The sequence below is a fragment of the Rhagoletis zephyria genome, unplaced genomic scaffold, assembly GCF_001687245.7.
Source record: "Rhagoletis zephyria isolate East Lansing unplaced genomic scaffold, Rhagoletis_zephyria_1.1 Rzeph_scaffold_01289, whole genome shotgun sequence".
Lineage (NCBI taxonomy): Eukaryota > Metazoa > Arthropoda > Insecta > Diptera > Tephritidae > Rhagoletis > Rhagoletis zephyria.
In genome coordinates, this window is record NW_016158373.1 from 125,077 (window position 1) to 139,396 (window position 14,320).

The window sequence follows — 14,320 nt, forward strand, 5'->3', positions numbered from 1 at the left end:
GTTCTTCTGACTTAATTCTGCCCTCATACAACTTTAAAAACTCTGCCAGACTGTTTTTCATTAACGCTATTCGTATTTGGAATTCTATTCCTCATGCCGTTAAAACCAAATTCAACAAAAGCAACTTTAAAAGTTCCCTCCATACATATTTCTCGTCTAGTTGATGAACCTTCTTAATATTTAAGTTTTTATCTAGTCCATAATTTTTAGTTTGTACATCTATTGTTTTATTCCCAGCATTAATAGTATTAATATTACCTCTAAATCTGTTTAGTTACTTATATTGCTGTTGTACTTCAAAAGACTAAGTCTTATTGTACTAATTTTAAATAAAGAATAAAGAAAGAAAGAAAGAATAAGGTCTTAACCCTTAAGATCACGAGGCAGTTGCTCGTTTGCGACATAATGTGCATTTACAAAACTTCTGAGAGTTTTCGATTGAAATCTTTGAAGTATTTCTCTGTTCGAGTTTGCTGCAGTTACCCACAACTGAATTCCGTAGGTCCAGATTGGCTTTATAATAGTAGAGTATAGGAGAATTTTTTTGCCAATAGATAATTGAGAGCGACGATTCGTAAGCCATTGCAGGCTAGTGAGTTTAAGTCCTACGGCTTTTCGTTTTGTAATATGCGTTCTCCAGGCAAACTTTCTATCGGGTTTAAGATATTTAGTCTCGTTGCTTTGGGGTATACATATACATATATATGTAATGTAAGTCATTGAGTTTGCAATTCATCAAACAAGAATTGTATGGGCTATATAACTGAATACCCAGAAATTGTATAAAGATTCAGATTAAAATCATCGAAATTTTGATGAAAATTTTACGAATTTTCCTCAATTTTGTATAAAGTTTGAAACTTTGATTCATGTGGTTTTGGTTAAAGTTTAGAAAAATAACAAAAAAAAATGTACTTTAAAAATGTTACGAATATTGAAAAAAGCTCCACGCGTGAATTGTGTAAGTCACTGTATATGTATGTATGTGTTCACTACAAATTTCTTACTCGTATTTTTTTTACTCAAAATGTTAAATTACTCAACGAATGTCTGAACATGACTCGATTAAATCGGGATAACAAAGGATATCATTCGGAAAAAGCCCGCCTTTCACAAATATATGTAAATCGGAAAATTGCAGCCCTTAGGTGAAGAAATATACCGATATGCATTTACTACCTATTCGTATGTATGTACATATGTACAAAACATACATAATATGAAAAGCATGCGGGCAAGATGAATGTGTAATATATGTATGAATCGGTATATGTATGTTAATTATGTAAATACACGTACTTGCATTTTTCTGTTAAAAATAAAGATTAAAAATGTATCGCAATAACTAAAGCGGAAAGTTTATATTTACATCGAAAGACATCAACGGCTCCTTTCCATCTTCCAGGTAATATTCAATATTCATAGTTACTAGGCCCTGTTGAAAAATGCGCAATGTTACCATTGTCTCCTTGTTTTCTGTTAGAACACAAAAAAATCCGTCCTCCATAGACATTTGATAGGCCAGTTCAATTTGTGGAAATACGTTCTCCACTTCACCTCGTACTACTTTGGCAATCTCCTGACGCTGCTTAGAATCAGAAGTCTTTCCTGAATCCACAGTGAAATCGAAAAGAATAGTTTGGGCCGTCATTTTGTCAATAATTCGATTTTTTATTTGTAAGGATCTTAAAATTTTAATAGTAAAATTAGATCCCACGCACTTCGCGGCAAGAGCTACCTGTACAAAAACTTGTTTTTCACAAAAAGAACAGCGCTATTGATTTTGTTTTGACAAATACAAAATACAGCGACATCTGTTGGTTTTACAAAAATGGCAAATGTCATCCTTAGAAAGAGTTGCAGCTAGTTTTCACATCCCCCAAGTCTCTGTTTTCCATGATTATTGAATCATGTCTATTTTCTACTAAGGGCCTGTTTTCCAGTGCCAGTTTATGCAGCGTTTTCGCTGCATTTAAAATGCAACATTTAGCACTTTCGAACATGTTTTCGAAGAGCGTTAATGCTATCGCATTTAGCAAATGTACATTTACGCGAGTTCGAAATCATGAACGAAAGACACAAGATCACGCAGGACGGAAAGAACGAAAAAAGTTATTTTCTAGCTGCCGAAATCTCGACGCCATCTTTGCTGTAAGAAGTAAACAACGAAGAGAACGCAAAAAACCGCGTAATTCTTGAACGCATGAAAAATCATTTTTATTATGCAAATTCTTCTAAAAATCATGACGTTGTGTTAAATTATTCTTTATCTTATGTGTACACACGTTGTCACAAGCGAAAATGAAGAAAATTGCAGTAAAAAGCCACCACCAAATTGTAAACAACGAAGAAATGTAAATAAACGGCTAATGTCAAAATCGTTCAACTTTTTTCCTTAATGCGATTTTAACGGGNGTCACAGTGTTGCTTTTAGCATTTAAATTCTTAATGCAAAAATGGAGTTGCATTTAGTTGCATTCAGGCGACGAATTTTGTATGGATAAATGTACATTTAGAGTAGCATTTAGAGCTAAATGCGCTAAATGTGCTTTTACGCGTAAGCAAACACAGCCCATAATGTACATCTACGATTCGGTACGATACAAGAGTNCACAGGCCATAATGTACATCTACGATTCGGTACGATACAAGAGTTCTGGTACTCGATTCCATAAAATATCGTTTGAAAACTATCGGTATCGAATGGCAAAAATATCGATGTGGTATCGTAACGTATCGAAATTCGTGTTCCTACTCACTAGCTGTGTTTTCTTCGGCAATGAGCGGGATCCGCATAAAAATTTTGCACGCGATTGCAGGAACGATTGCAAGTAGTGGCTGATGTAGTGCATGATCCAATAATACAAGATCAAGCTTTTTTCTTAGTGGCCCGTTATAATCGCATTTAGGAAATAAGTTGGGCGACTTTGACATTAGCCGTTTGTTTACATTTGTTCGTTGTTTACAATTTGGTGGTGGCTTTTTACTGCAATTATCTTAATTTCCGCTTGTGACAAGGTGTGTACACGTAAGGTAAGGAATAATTTAACACAACGACATGATTTATAGAAGAATTTGCATAATAAAAATGATTATTCATGCGTTCAAGAATTACGCGGTTTTTTGCGTTCTCTTCGTTGTTTACTTCTTACAACAAAGACGGCGTCGAGATTTCAACAGCTAGAAAATAACTTTTTTCTTTCTTTCGGGAAGGCGTGATCTTGTGTCTTTCGTTCATGGGTGTAGTGGTAGGTAGTGCACGCTTCCAACCCACAGGGTCTGGCTTCAAGCCCTGGTCAAAGCAACATCGCAAAAAAATGTAGACAAGTTTTTTTTCTTAACAGCTTTCGACCCTAGGCAGGAAATGGCAAACCTCCGAGTGCGTTTCTGCCATGAAAAATTGCTTCTCATAAAAATGCAATCGTCGCTCGAAGTCGTCGTTAAACTCCCTCCTTTTTGTTTGACAACATCAAGGCGCACGCCAAAAATCGGAGATGAAACTCAGCCATACACTTAGTGAAAGTTTAAGCGCCAAGATATTATTTATTTATAACGGTCGTATGACCTTCTATAGTAGGTAGTAGTAGTACTATAGTAAAATTTTTGGTAATAAAATTTTCCGGTTTCATAATGATCGGTAGCGTGCAGAATAGACCTGTTACACGATAGTTTCAATTTTATTTACTGTGTATTCAATGTGCTCCTCAAATTTTAATTTATTGTCGATGATTATACTTAATGATTTTTTGTTCTATTAATTCATTCCTGATTTTTAACCTATAATTAAAAGTGGTCAACGTGGACTGCCCTAGATATGATTATTATTATTATTATTAACCCCAATAAAAATGATCCAGAACATTTTCGTGAAAAACGACCGTGGTATTGAGCTGAGGGTCAATTCCCGTTCTGCGTTATCGTGAAGTGATAAAAATAACATCTTTACACCGCATTTATTTCGGTGTTAATTTTATACTTTTTACCTCACTTCACGATAACGCAGAACGGGAATTGACCCTCTGGATAACCAAAGAAAACGTAACTATTAGCAGCGTACCGAGATGCGAATAATTTACAATAGATTCTAAGTTGCAATAAATAAAACTATTTAAATTTGTTTTCTTATTGAGAGTAATTAAGTTACCAGAATTGCTTATCGTAATACCAATGAATAGGAAGCTGTATTCTAGAGGTTTAAAACGCCCCGCCGGTTATAAAAGTTTACCTAAGAGTAGTCAAAATTTTCAAAACCCATCTTTTTTGATTTTTTTTTTTTGCATTTCCTTGTATAATATTTCAAAAACATTCCCCGTATAGCCACTCAATTGATTTGAAAGCATAAAAACCAGGACTTCAAGCACGGATTTTTTGTTGGAAATTTCGATTTATTTTGGCAATAAGCTATGGCTTATTTCTTGAGAATTCGGGATTGAGCCATCACAAGACGGCACTTATTGTCTCCAAAATGAATGCATTTTATCTACCACACAATGCTATAAATAATATAAATAGAACTTAGAGGTTTTATTTATGTATATCAGAATATTAATTTAAACACTTGAATATGTAAATATGTGTAAATATATTGAAACATCTGTAGTTCTGGGGTTGATTTAAAATTCGTACAATGTACAAATGTATGTATGTATATAGGCTACTTTATTTGATATATTTTAAGGCACACAAATATATAGAAACAACTGTCGATTTGAAAGCGAAACTCTTCTATTCAGGAATTTTGCTGCAAGCGTTTAAAACAAAGTGATATAAAATTATACTTAAATATCTTATAAAAGCAATTACTTAGTGTTGTTTTAAAATAAAATGTAAATATTCATCTTGAGCGATTATTATATGCATGTACTATGCATGTATGTATGTATATTCGATTCATATCCATAAACTCTCGTACTTTTGGAACAGCTTTCTTTTGAAAATTTCAGCATTTAAAATATACCGCTATTAGGACCGAGATCCTAGAAAAGCATTAGTATTAAAACATAACAGTACGATATAAGAAATATACATTATAGAATATAACATATTTGTGCAATTGCAATTCGTTCCAGTTTTATATATAAAAACTATTTTGAAAAAATGTACTAATGGATAAATCCATTCGTTTATGAATAGTTTCATAGTTATTGTACAACAGGTAAACATATATCATTGTTTACACTAAACTGAAAGGTGATTTTTAGTTGCTTTGAAAGACTCTTTGCTGTTAAATATTTTACTTGAATCATTTTTATCGTCGGTGGCGCCCAAGGTATGCTTTGCAATTGGGGCATGTGTGATGTACGTCCATACAATCATCAATACAGCATGGTATAAGGCAACAACCAAGCCAACAGCTGAGTGCAAACAAAAAGGATAGTAAATTTTGCAAGAATAATATTTGATTTTTTTTACTTACCCAAGTAAAGCTATTATAAAACCAGATAAGTATGCAATCATACCAGGCTCCGTACGCGTTGTAGTCTCAATTTCGACATGACAAGAAGGGCAGATCATATGTGTAGCAGTTCGGCCAATAGGTACCACTGTAGTTACAATAGTGTTGTTAACTGACGGTGCTGTTGGGGGAGTGATTGGTGTAAAAGGACCAACTGGTTTAACTCCTCCCACGGCTTCCTGATAAGAAGGTGGCGCAGATGGTGGCGGAACATATGTATATTGTGGGGGAGTAGCTCCATTTGCCTTACTCATTTTTAATTATTGTATTTCAATTCTAGAAAAATTACAAAAAATAATATAAGCACATACATATATGGATGCAAACTTAGTTGTTGTTGTTGTTGTTGTAGCAGCATACAAATTCCCCAAAGACTTTTTGGGGAGTGTTGCTGGAGTGACAGTCCTTGGCCAGATATAAATCTGGGTCGTTCCGGTTACGTAGACCCGACTGTCGTGGGAACGATGCAAACTTAGTATGCACATGCTATGAATATTGACCACCAATCATTTCATTTAAAATGAACGTGAGAATCAGAGAAATTAGAAATACATAGATACTTAGTCCTCATTATGTACTTTGGAAAACTTAGTAAATTTATACAATTTATACAAATGTACATTAGGGCTATTAACACTTTATTTTACGTTAGGAAAAACTACCGAACACAGAGATACCGACTATCATTTATTAAAAAACGCGTCGAGGCATAAATATATTTGTGTACGCATGAATGTTTGTATATACAGTACCATTTGGTAGAAACATTCTTTGATGTAAAAACAATAAATTACATAGATTTTTCGCGCGATGACTCAGGTACGGAGAAGAAAGATGAGCGAACGTACTTGGACCGACCCGAATGTAGACAAATCTAAAAAATATACATACATATATACATATGTATGCACATATATACAAATGAAATAAATATAAACCAAGAGGGAGTTAAGGTTACATTTATGGACACGTTCATATGTAAATGGTCTCTCAATTAAATTTTCAATGCTATATATTTTTGGCTGATTGTAATCAAAATAATTATGTTTCTCTACATAAATACACCATTTTAACTAGTGACGTCATTTTCAGCTCTGTATCTGCGCATTTTTAGAACACGGATATTATTAAAGTTGTTTATTATGAAACAGATGAACATATTTATTAAATTCGTTGTATTTTATTAAACTACTAACCAAAGATGTAATATTTTTATATGTGAAAGCAACGGGGACAAAAAACTTTACTATAGAAAGCAAAATTATTTGACAACAACAAATCATTCCAGTGATTGACATAAGAAAGTCGATTATGATAATTGGTACCCAATTTTTACAATCGGTTCTTCTCGATAAACATGAGGTCTGTTCCCGCAGAACTCCACAGGCGAACAGCGATGGCCTACCAACTGTCATTTTGACGAGCAATGTGATTGCAAGTTTTTGTGTGTGGGCACTTTGATGTCTTGAAATAAGCATTTGCCGCATGACGCCACCAGACAACATTCTCTCAATTTCTGTGTTTAAAAACATTTAAATCTTTAAAAAACGTGCTGAATAATTTCCTAAAACGTAATGATAAATAATCCAATAAGGAACAGACTTTTATTTTGATTTAATATAAAAATTTCATCGTTGTTACCACCAGCACGCTTTCTTTCAAATGAAAATATGGCTGTCAAACTATCGAATTGCCTGCAATAGATGTCAAGCAATAAGCGCTGACATATATTGCAGCACATGAGAAATAGGCGGTCTCCATTGGAAATATATTTTGTGACATAGTTTTCACGACATCAGTGTTTTCCTGTGGAGACAGGGCCTTCAGGGCATGAATCACGTAATGCCTTGGTTATAATGGACGTAAGGATCTATTGATTTTAGATGCTTCCGTTTTACGTACGTGCAAGTGCATTATAATCGTTCGAATTCATTGCCCATACAATAGATAATAAAGTGACAGTTCACTACGTTCCGTTAGTGCTCATTTACACACGACGATTTTTGTTGCCGCAACTCGACGTTTGTAGGAGGGAGCGTGACGAGGAAAGGAGGGGCACCGAGTTGCTCGTGCTCGGGCAACACGCTTTGTGCTCTCGTTCGTCTGTGTAAATTGAGTTAGCGGTTCACAGCTGACAACAACAATTGCATACACAAAAATCGTCGTGTGTAAATGGAATGAGCAACACCAAAAGGGAATGTGAAAAATCGCGTCGACAAAAGTTTCCGTGTATAAACGCAGTCTTACTTCCATTATAATCCATTAGAATGTTCCGTTTTACGTTATGTTTACGTGTATTATAACCATTTGCATTCATTTCCCATGCAATAGATAATTAAGTGAAAGTTCACTCCGTTCCGTTACTTCCATTATAATACAGGCATAACGCTGACGCCACACAATCAGTTTTGCCTTTCAATTTCCTCACACACTTTAGGAGTGTTCACTATGCACAAAATTTGTACAAGTTGGAACTAATTGTTACCAAATCGTGTTTGAATCAACGAGTTCGTTAAATTTAAAAATGGACAATCTTGTTGCGATTTACTAATGAAAGAAGTAGGTAAATATTCGTTTATTCAATTAATTTAATTAATTCCAAACATTTGAAAGGTACTCGGAGAACTATGAATTTCTCCAAGAGAAATATTTTTTGGTGTTTATTGGGTTGCTTGGAGCCAACGAAAGTATGAATGCAACGCTGCCTTTTCCAGTGTGTTTGTTATCTTTATCGCTTAATATATCTAAAAATAGATTGGACAGAGAGAAGTGAAATCTCCGAGAGAAAAAATAATTTATTAAAATTTCGTGCCTATCCTCAGTTAATAATGAAAAATCTCTCATTTATTAACATAATCATACTGCATGTTTTCAAGTGTTTTCGCGTACTTTGATTACTTTAATTATCGGACTGTGTGCTACGCCCTGTTTCTGTCGCACAAGGGCATTATTCATTCAACCAAACATTTTATTTAAAATATATATATGTACATATATTCGTATTACTACATAGATCTAGAAAATTGGGTAAACATAAAATCATTACTAAGAATATACCTTCCAAAGTTTTAATGTACAAATTAGTGGTCAACATTACTAAGAGAGGAATTACAAAGAAATTAACAGCATAAGCAACAATTTTTTTTTAAATTTACACAGATTACAACAACAAAGTTACGAACTTGCACCATTTCAACAAGCTAAAAGATAAGCAGTTGGCTTCAGTTGCAAATATTTAAGCACGGAGGCGAACATGTACATGTATTAGCACAGATTTTTAGTAAGCAACTTACGTCATCGCTATTCGCTTTCGCTTTAAGCGTTATTGAAAACATCTGCTATATGTATATTTTTTTTTTTTAGATTCTGTTGCGAAAAGGAGAACTTAATTACTCAGACGTATCAATTCAATATAACCATATCGCTAAGGCAGAATAATTAATCATGATTCACGTCGGCGAGAATTCTTGGAATCTGCGGATTTTTATTACAGATCTACGCATTGAGAAGACCTTGCGTGTACGTGGTGATCAACATATAGGAGGAATAATGCTTCAGTTGGTTGAACCTGAAAATCCTAAAGATTGGTCAGATCATGCTCTTTGGTGGCCTGCAAAGAATGTTTGGTTGACGCGAACCCGTTCTACTTTAGATCAAGTGGGTGTTCATGCCGACTGTGTACTCCATTTCACGCCAATGCATAAGACTTTAAGAGTTCAGTTACCGGATCTTCGTTACTTGGACTGTAGGGTGGATTTCTCTATTAAAACATTTGCTTCAGTAGTCAATTTATGTAAAGCACTTGATATTCGATATCCTGAAGAACTGTCATTTTGCAAACCTATCGAGTCAGACCATCTTAAAAAGAATTATTCAAAGCTACCGCAAAAACCTATACCCGTTCCGGATCCGGATGGAACGACATACCTGCATCCTGCTCCTGATACAAATTCATTTATCCCCATAAATTCAGCCTTCAACGGTAGTAACAGTAGCCTTGATAATCACCAAAATGAGAACTTTTTGTGTGCTCCAGTCTCCCCTTATACACCCCGTCGGGGTCCTAGTGGCACTGCTCCAAGCACACCAATCAGCTCCCCAACTGGTACATGGAAACAAAGTAACAATGGATATACAACAATTGATTCATCTTCCAGTCTTGGGGACATTCAAGAAAATTTGGCTTTCTCTCCCAGATCACCGAGTCCAGATGTACGTGCAAGACTTTTACGTCCGCGCTCTTTAATAGAAAAAGCACGCATGAATGTAGGTTGGTTGGACTCATCTCTTTCCATAATGGAACAAGGTATTCGTGAATATGACACCCTCTCTCTGCGTTTTAAATATTACACATTTTTCGACATAAACCCAAAATACGATCAGGTGCGAATAAATCAATTGTACGAACAGGCGAAATGGTCTATCTTAAATGAGGAACTCGAGAGCACTGAAGAAGAATCACTCATGTTTGCTGCCCTCCAGTTTCAAATAAATTACCAAGCTGATTCACATTCAACCAGCCTTGACGTGGTAGATACTGGCAATGGCGATAATGGGACATACGATGATATTGATACAGCACTTAACGAATTGCAAATAACATTAGAAGGCCCAAATTCTTCTACAGAAGTCAACAATATCACAAAAATTCCAGAACTTTCAGATTATTTGAGATTTCTTAAACCCCGCAAATTTACCTTGAGAGGTTATAAACGATATTTCTTTGCTTATCGGGATCTCCATCTTCATTTATATAAAACCGCCGATGATTCACGTCGGGGAGCTCCGGAATTGACAATCAACTTGCGAGGATGCGAAGTAACTCCTGATGTAAATTTAGCTCAGGGAAAATTTTCCATTCGTTTGGAAGTGTCTCCAGAGGGTCATAGCGGTCCAAACAGCGAGGTATGGATACGTTGCGACACAGAAGAGCAGTATGCAAGGTGGATGGCTGCCTGTCGGCTAGCATCAAAAGGCCGTTCTCTGGCTGACAGCTCTTACGAAAATGAGGTTACCAGTATTCGGTCCTTCCTTAGCATGCAGAAACCAGTACAGGGAGTGGCCGTTAATGTAGACCCACGAAGTATTGATGCCAATGACTACTTGTCGCCGAGAATGCTGCGAAAAATGTCTGGTAAGGCATCACAACGAATTTTGGAAGCTCATGCAAATGTACGTAAGTTGGCATTATTAGAGGCAAAGCTAAAATATATAGAAGCCTGGAAGTCATTGCCTGATTTTGGAGTAACCCTGTTTGTTATTAAATTTGATGGACATAAGAAGGAAGAGCTCCTTGGTGTAGCCCATAACCGAATCATGCGAATGGATCTTAACTCGGGTGATCACATTAAAACGTGGCGATACAACACGATGAAGGCCTGGAATGTTAATTGGGGTATAAAGTGTATGATGATACAATTCCATGACGAAACCGTTGTGTTCTCCTGTCAGTCGGCAGATTGCAAAGTCGTTCATGAGTTTATTGGCGGGTACATATTTATGTCAATGCGCTCAAAGGAAAATAATCAAACTTTAAATGAAGAACTCTTTCACAAATTAACCGGTGGATGGGCCTAAAATAGGAAATGTAGTCGTCATCCAATTTCATGAATACATATGTATGTATATTATGACAACACTTACAGTCTGTTGATGACTTTAAATGCACAAAAAAAATGTTTGTAAAACGAAAAAATTTATTTTTCGGTTATTCGAAAAGGACATATATATATATTTTATAATTGATTATGAAATAGTATGTAACGTACCATGGTAACCTTTATGAACACTGAATAATATTCGTTTTACTGGATTACGCTGCGTTTTGTTCCGGTGTGCCTGCCTATATGCCATCGTAAGGTATAAAAAAACATCTAAAGCCAAACTAAATTAATTCGATGATTGAAATATGTATTTCTGAGGTGCCTTACTATAAAGTTTGTATTTAAAGTCTTCGTGCCTCTTATGCTGTACAACTCTTTTTCTAACATATTACCAGTTCTAAGAGCTCGTGCCTATCGAAAAAGTGCAAAAAGCTAAATTATATGTATCTAAAATTTTAACAATTTATACACTAATTTTTTAAACAAAATACTTAAACGTTCAAATGGAAAATATACTTGTATTATTTTAATTAAATATTGTTTGTAACTATGTGTTATATCTCGAAATAACTAATAAATTCTGTTTTTTATCTCTATGTATGTAAATTTGTAGCAATGACATCAGAAAACGAAGCACCCATTTAAATTGTTGATGCTGGCTTGAATCGCTTAGGCGGTTACAGCGCCAATCAATGCTTACATATCGTTCATTTTCTTCTCCGTCTCGTCTATGTCCGGGGGTGGTATGCCTAGAACGGCATTCACAGGGGGGCTACTCTGTAATGCTATACGACAGAAAAATGCGATGCGATAGGCATCACTGCGCACGCAACGGCTATTGTCAACAGGGTACAGAGCCGCAACAAGGTCCTCAAGTCGCTAGCCGGCAGTACTTGGGGCAAAGCAAAGAAATGTTGCTGGCAACTACAAGGCAATAGACCGGCCGGTTTTAAATTACACAGCACCAGTGTGGTCGCCGGGGACTAGTGAACGCAGTGGACGAAACTGCAGACGACTCAACTGCACTTGCACTTCGGACAGCGACTGGATGTCTTCTGATGTCGCCACAACAGCACCTGCAGGACGAGGCGAAAATGCTCCCCATAAAGGAGCACAATACAATGCTAGTAGGGAGAAACAGACGTAGACTCCCGAACAGAGACTTGCTTCCAGAGGAGCCCTCGCCAAGGCATGTCAGAAGACATCTTTACGAAGATGAAGTCCAGAGGGTCATTAGGCAACCTCTGGACCCGTCAGCTTATCGACAGGCCCTGTGCAGCATTCGCAGGGAGTCAGTCTCGAGTTATGTATGTAGAGTCCAGAGCTGTGAATGCCGTTCTGGGCACACAACCACCTGACATCGACGAGACGAAGCTTCATCTGCCTCTGGAGACTAGAACCGCAGGTTAAACTCATACTGAGCAGATTAGACGCAAATGTGCCAAATGAGTGTCCGGAATGCGGAGACACCCCACGACTCGAAACATCTCATCGTATGCCCGGAAAACCCAGCACAGCTAACACCTTTGTCCCTGTGGACCGACCATTGAGGCTGCACGCTTCTTAGGGCTTCCGTTAGTCGAATTTGACGACAACGACTGAGATATTAACCGATCTAGGCGGGGTTGTAGCCGCTACAACAACAACAACATCTCATATTGAGGCTCATTTGATGTATAAATTTAAGCTCATATAAGTCGACCTTCGGAGGAAGGGACACACCCTCATTTCGGACTCTTAAACTAGCTCGTTATGAGCGTAAAGTCTCCGAAATAGGACTCCTTAAAGACTCATTTATGACTCCAAATGTTTGCTGGGTTATGACGCTTCTCAAAACCCCCTACACGCAGCTATCATATACAAAATTTTGAAGACAAAAAATTCAAATAAAGCAGTGGCAATTCAAAATAAATCTTGCTTTTATTACTTCCCCTGGTATAATTCCACAATGGGTATGTGTCGACTGATGTTTACGTCTTTTGTGTTCTGTAAAAAACTTAAATTGCCAGTTGGGGCCCTCTGACATTTCAGTACGGATATAAAGCAATGCCAATATAAAATTTATATAAATAAATAAAAATTATTTATGTATGCACGTTTGTCGAATATGACTTTGTGCATAAACAAATAAAAATAAAATAATAAACATTACGTCCATTCAAAATCAAAAGGTCCATTCAATATCAAAAAATTTTTACGAATTGTTACTAGTACTTGCAAGTTTTCACTAGAAATGCATTCAATAACCCAGAATATTTGCAAGAGGGAGCGAATTCGAGAGCGTAACAACCCGAGAGAGCCACAAATTCTTGCAAGCAAAAATTTTACTAGCAGGAATTTGCAGGAGTCAAAAAGTAAGGTTATGTTTCAAATTCAAATGTAAACACACTGTTTAAGAGGATGATTTGATGAAACATAATAAGTGAATTGAAAATATAGATGAAAAATTTAAATCTATTGTATATTTTTTTGTTTTTATGACGATGGGAACTATTTTCAGTTAAAAACAAAATTACGCGCCAAAACTTAACCGTCTGAAAGTGTCAAAATGACTTAAGTTGCAAGTTTTTACTAGTTTTGCGTTCAATAACTTTTTCTAAAAATTTTCTCTTACTTTCAATTTTACCCTCTATTTTTATTTTACGCTCTCGCTGCAAGTACTTACTGGGAAAGTTATTGAATGGACCTATTNACTTTCAATTTTACCCTCTATTTTTATTTTACGCTCTCGCTGCAAGTACTTACTGGGAAAGTTATTGAATGGACCTATTTGTTGGGTCATTTAAGGCGATTGGGCTGTCTGTAATCTTAGGCTAATGCAGCGTTCAGACTGATCTTTAAATGTACATTTAGTATTGAGTGTGTCGCATCTACCAAATTCACATTTATGCGCGTTAGTTTTGATAAATCGTTTGGTAGATAGATACATAGGCCCTTATTATGAGCTGCATGCGATGTTCGATCTTCGTTGGCCATCGAAGATCGCGATTTTTATCAGTTGCAGCAATGCATGCGTTGCCAATGCGGCGTCTTCTATTCAAAATCACAGAGTTAACTTCGATGTCAGTCAAAAGCATCCCTGTGACGCAGAAAATAATTTCTATCTGGTGTGTGTCGTCAGCATTAACAGTGGCTACACACGACGAACATGTGCGCGCACATGCTCGTCTTGCGGTGTATGTTCGTTGTTTGTAGGGCGGGTCACAAGCATGCTCGCGTGGTTTGCGAGCATCGCATTGGAAACAAAAACAACAACCTCATT

General features: G+C 36.3%; 3 protein-coding genes across 7 annotated transcripts in view; 1 reads left to right on the forward strand and 2 right to left on the reverse strand.

Annotated features, from left to right (window-relative positions):
• Nucleotides 1-1,949, reverse strand: part of Sms (spermine synthase) — a 24,122-nt gene extending 22,173 nt beyond the window's left edge. The window contains exon 1 of one of the 2 annotated variants that reach the window (XM_017616874.1): nucleotides 1,370-1,949. In XM_017616874.1, the coding sequence (XP_017472363.1) occupies nucleotides 1,370-1,651 (282 nt within the window). In that variant the 5' untranslated portion in view covers nucleotides 1,652-1,949. The remainder of the gene's footprint in view (nucleotides 1-1,369) is intronic. The other variant, XM_017616873.1, reaches the window with a different exon arrangement.
• Nucleotides 1,950-4,563: 2,614 nt separating this feature from the next.
• Nucleotides 4,564-6,754, reverse strand: LOC108363503 (cell death-inducing p53-target protein 1). Of its 3 annotated transcripts, none has more exons than XM_017616878.1 (3): nucleotides 6,652-6,754; nucleotides 5,417-5,731; nucleotides 4,564-5,354 (listed from the first exon to the last, which is right to left on the reverse strand). In XM_017616878.1, the coding sequence occupies exons 2-3, from the start codon at nucleotides 5,707-5,709 to the stop codon at nucleotides 5,249-5,251; spliced, it is 399 nt and encodes a 132-aa protein (XP_017472367.1). In that variant the 5' UTR covers nucleotides 5,710-5,731; nucleotides 6,652-6,754; the 3' UTR covers nucleotides 4,564-5,248. The 3 variants fall into 3 exon arrangements, with proteins under 3 accessions (XP_017472367.1, XP_017472369.1, XP_017472368.1); XM_017616880.1 differs by lacking the exon at nucleotides 6,652-6,754 and adding an exon at nucleotides 6,250-6,630; XM_017616879.1 differs by lacking the exon at nucleotides 6,652-6,754 and adding an exon at nucleotides 6,208-6,291.
• A 1,427-nt stretch (nucleotides 6,755-8,181) lies between these two features.
• LOC108363502 (unc-112-related protein-like) lies at nucleotides 8,182-11,658 on the forward strand. Of its 2 annotated transcripts, none has more exons than XM_017616876.1 (3): nucleotides 8,182-8,482; nucleotides 8,615-8,735; nucleotides 8,819-11,658. In XM_017616876.1, the coding sequence occupies exon 3, from the start codon at nucleotides 8,900-8,902 to the stop codon at nucleotides 11,030-11,032; it is 2,133 nt and encodes a 710-aa protein (XP_017472365.1). In that variant the 5' UTR covers nucleotides 8,182-8,482; nucleotides 8,615-8,735; nucleotides 8,819-8,899; the 3' UTR covers nucleotides 11,033-11,658. The 2 variants fall into 2 exon arrangements, with proteins under 2 accessions (XP_017472365.1, XP_017472366.1); XM_017616877.1 differs by having other exon boundaries at nucleotides 8,182-8,442.
• Nucleotides 11,659-14,320: the final 2,662 nt, after the last annotated feature.

Excerpts from the sequence above, each read along its gene's own strand:
- LOC108363503 (XM_017616878.1), bottom strand. The coding sequence starts at position 5,709 with ATGAGTAAGGCAAATGGAGCTACTCCCCCACAATATACATATGTTCCG. Across the intron at positions 5,355-5,416 it reads TTTATAATAGCTTTACTTGG|CTGTTGGCTTGGTTGTTGCC; the intron begins GTAAGTAAAAAA and ends GTTTGCACTCAG.
- LOC108363502 (XM_017616876.1), top strand. The coding sequence starts at position 8,900 with ATGATTCACGTCGGCGAGAATTCTTGGAATCTGCGGATTTTTATTACA.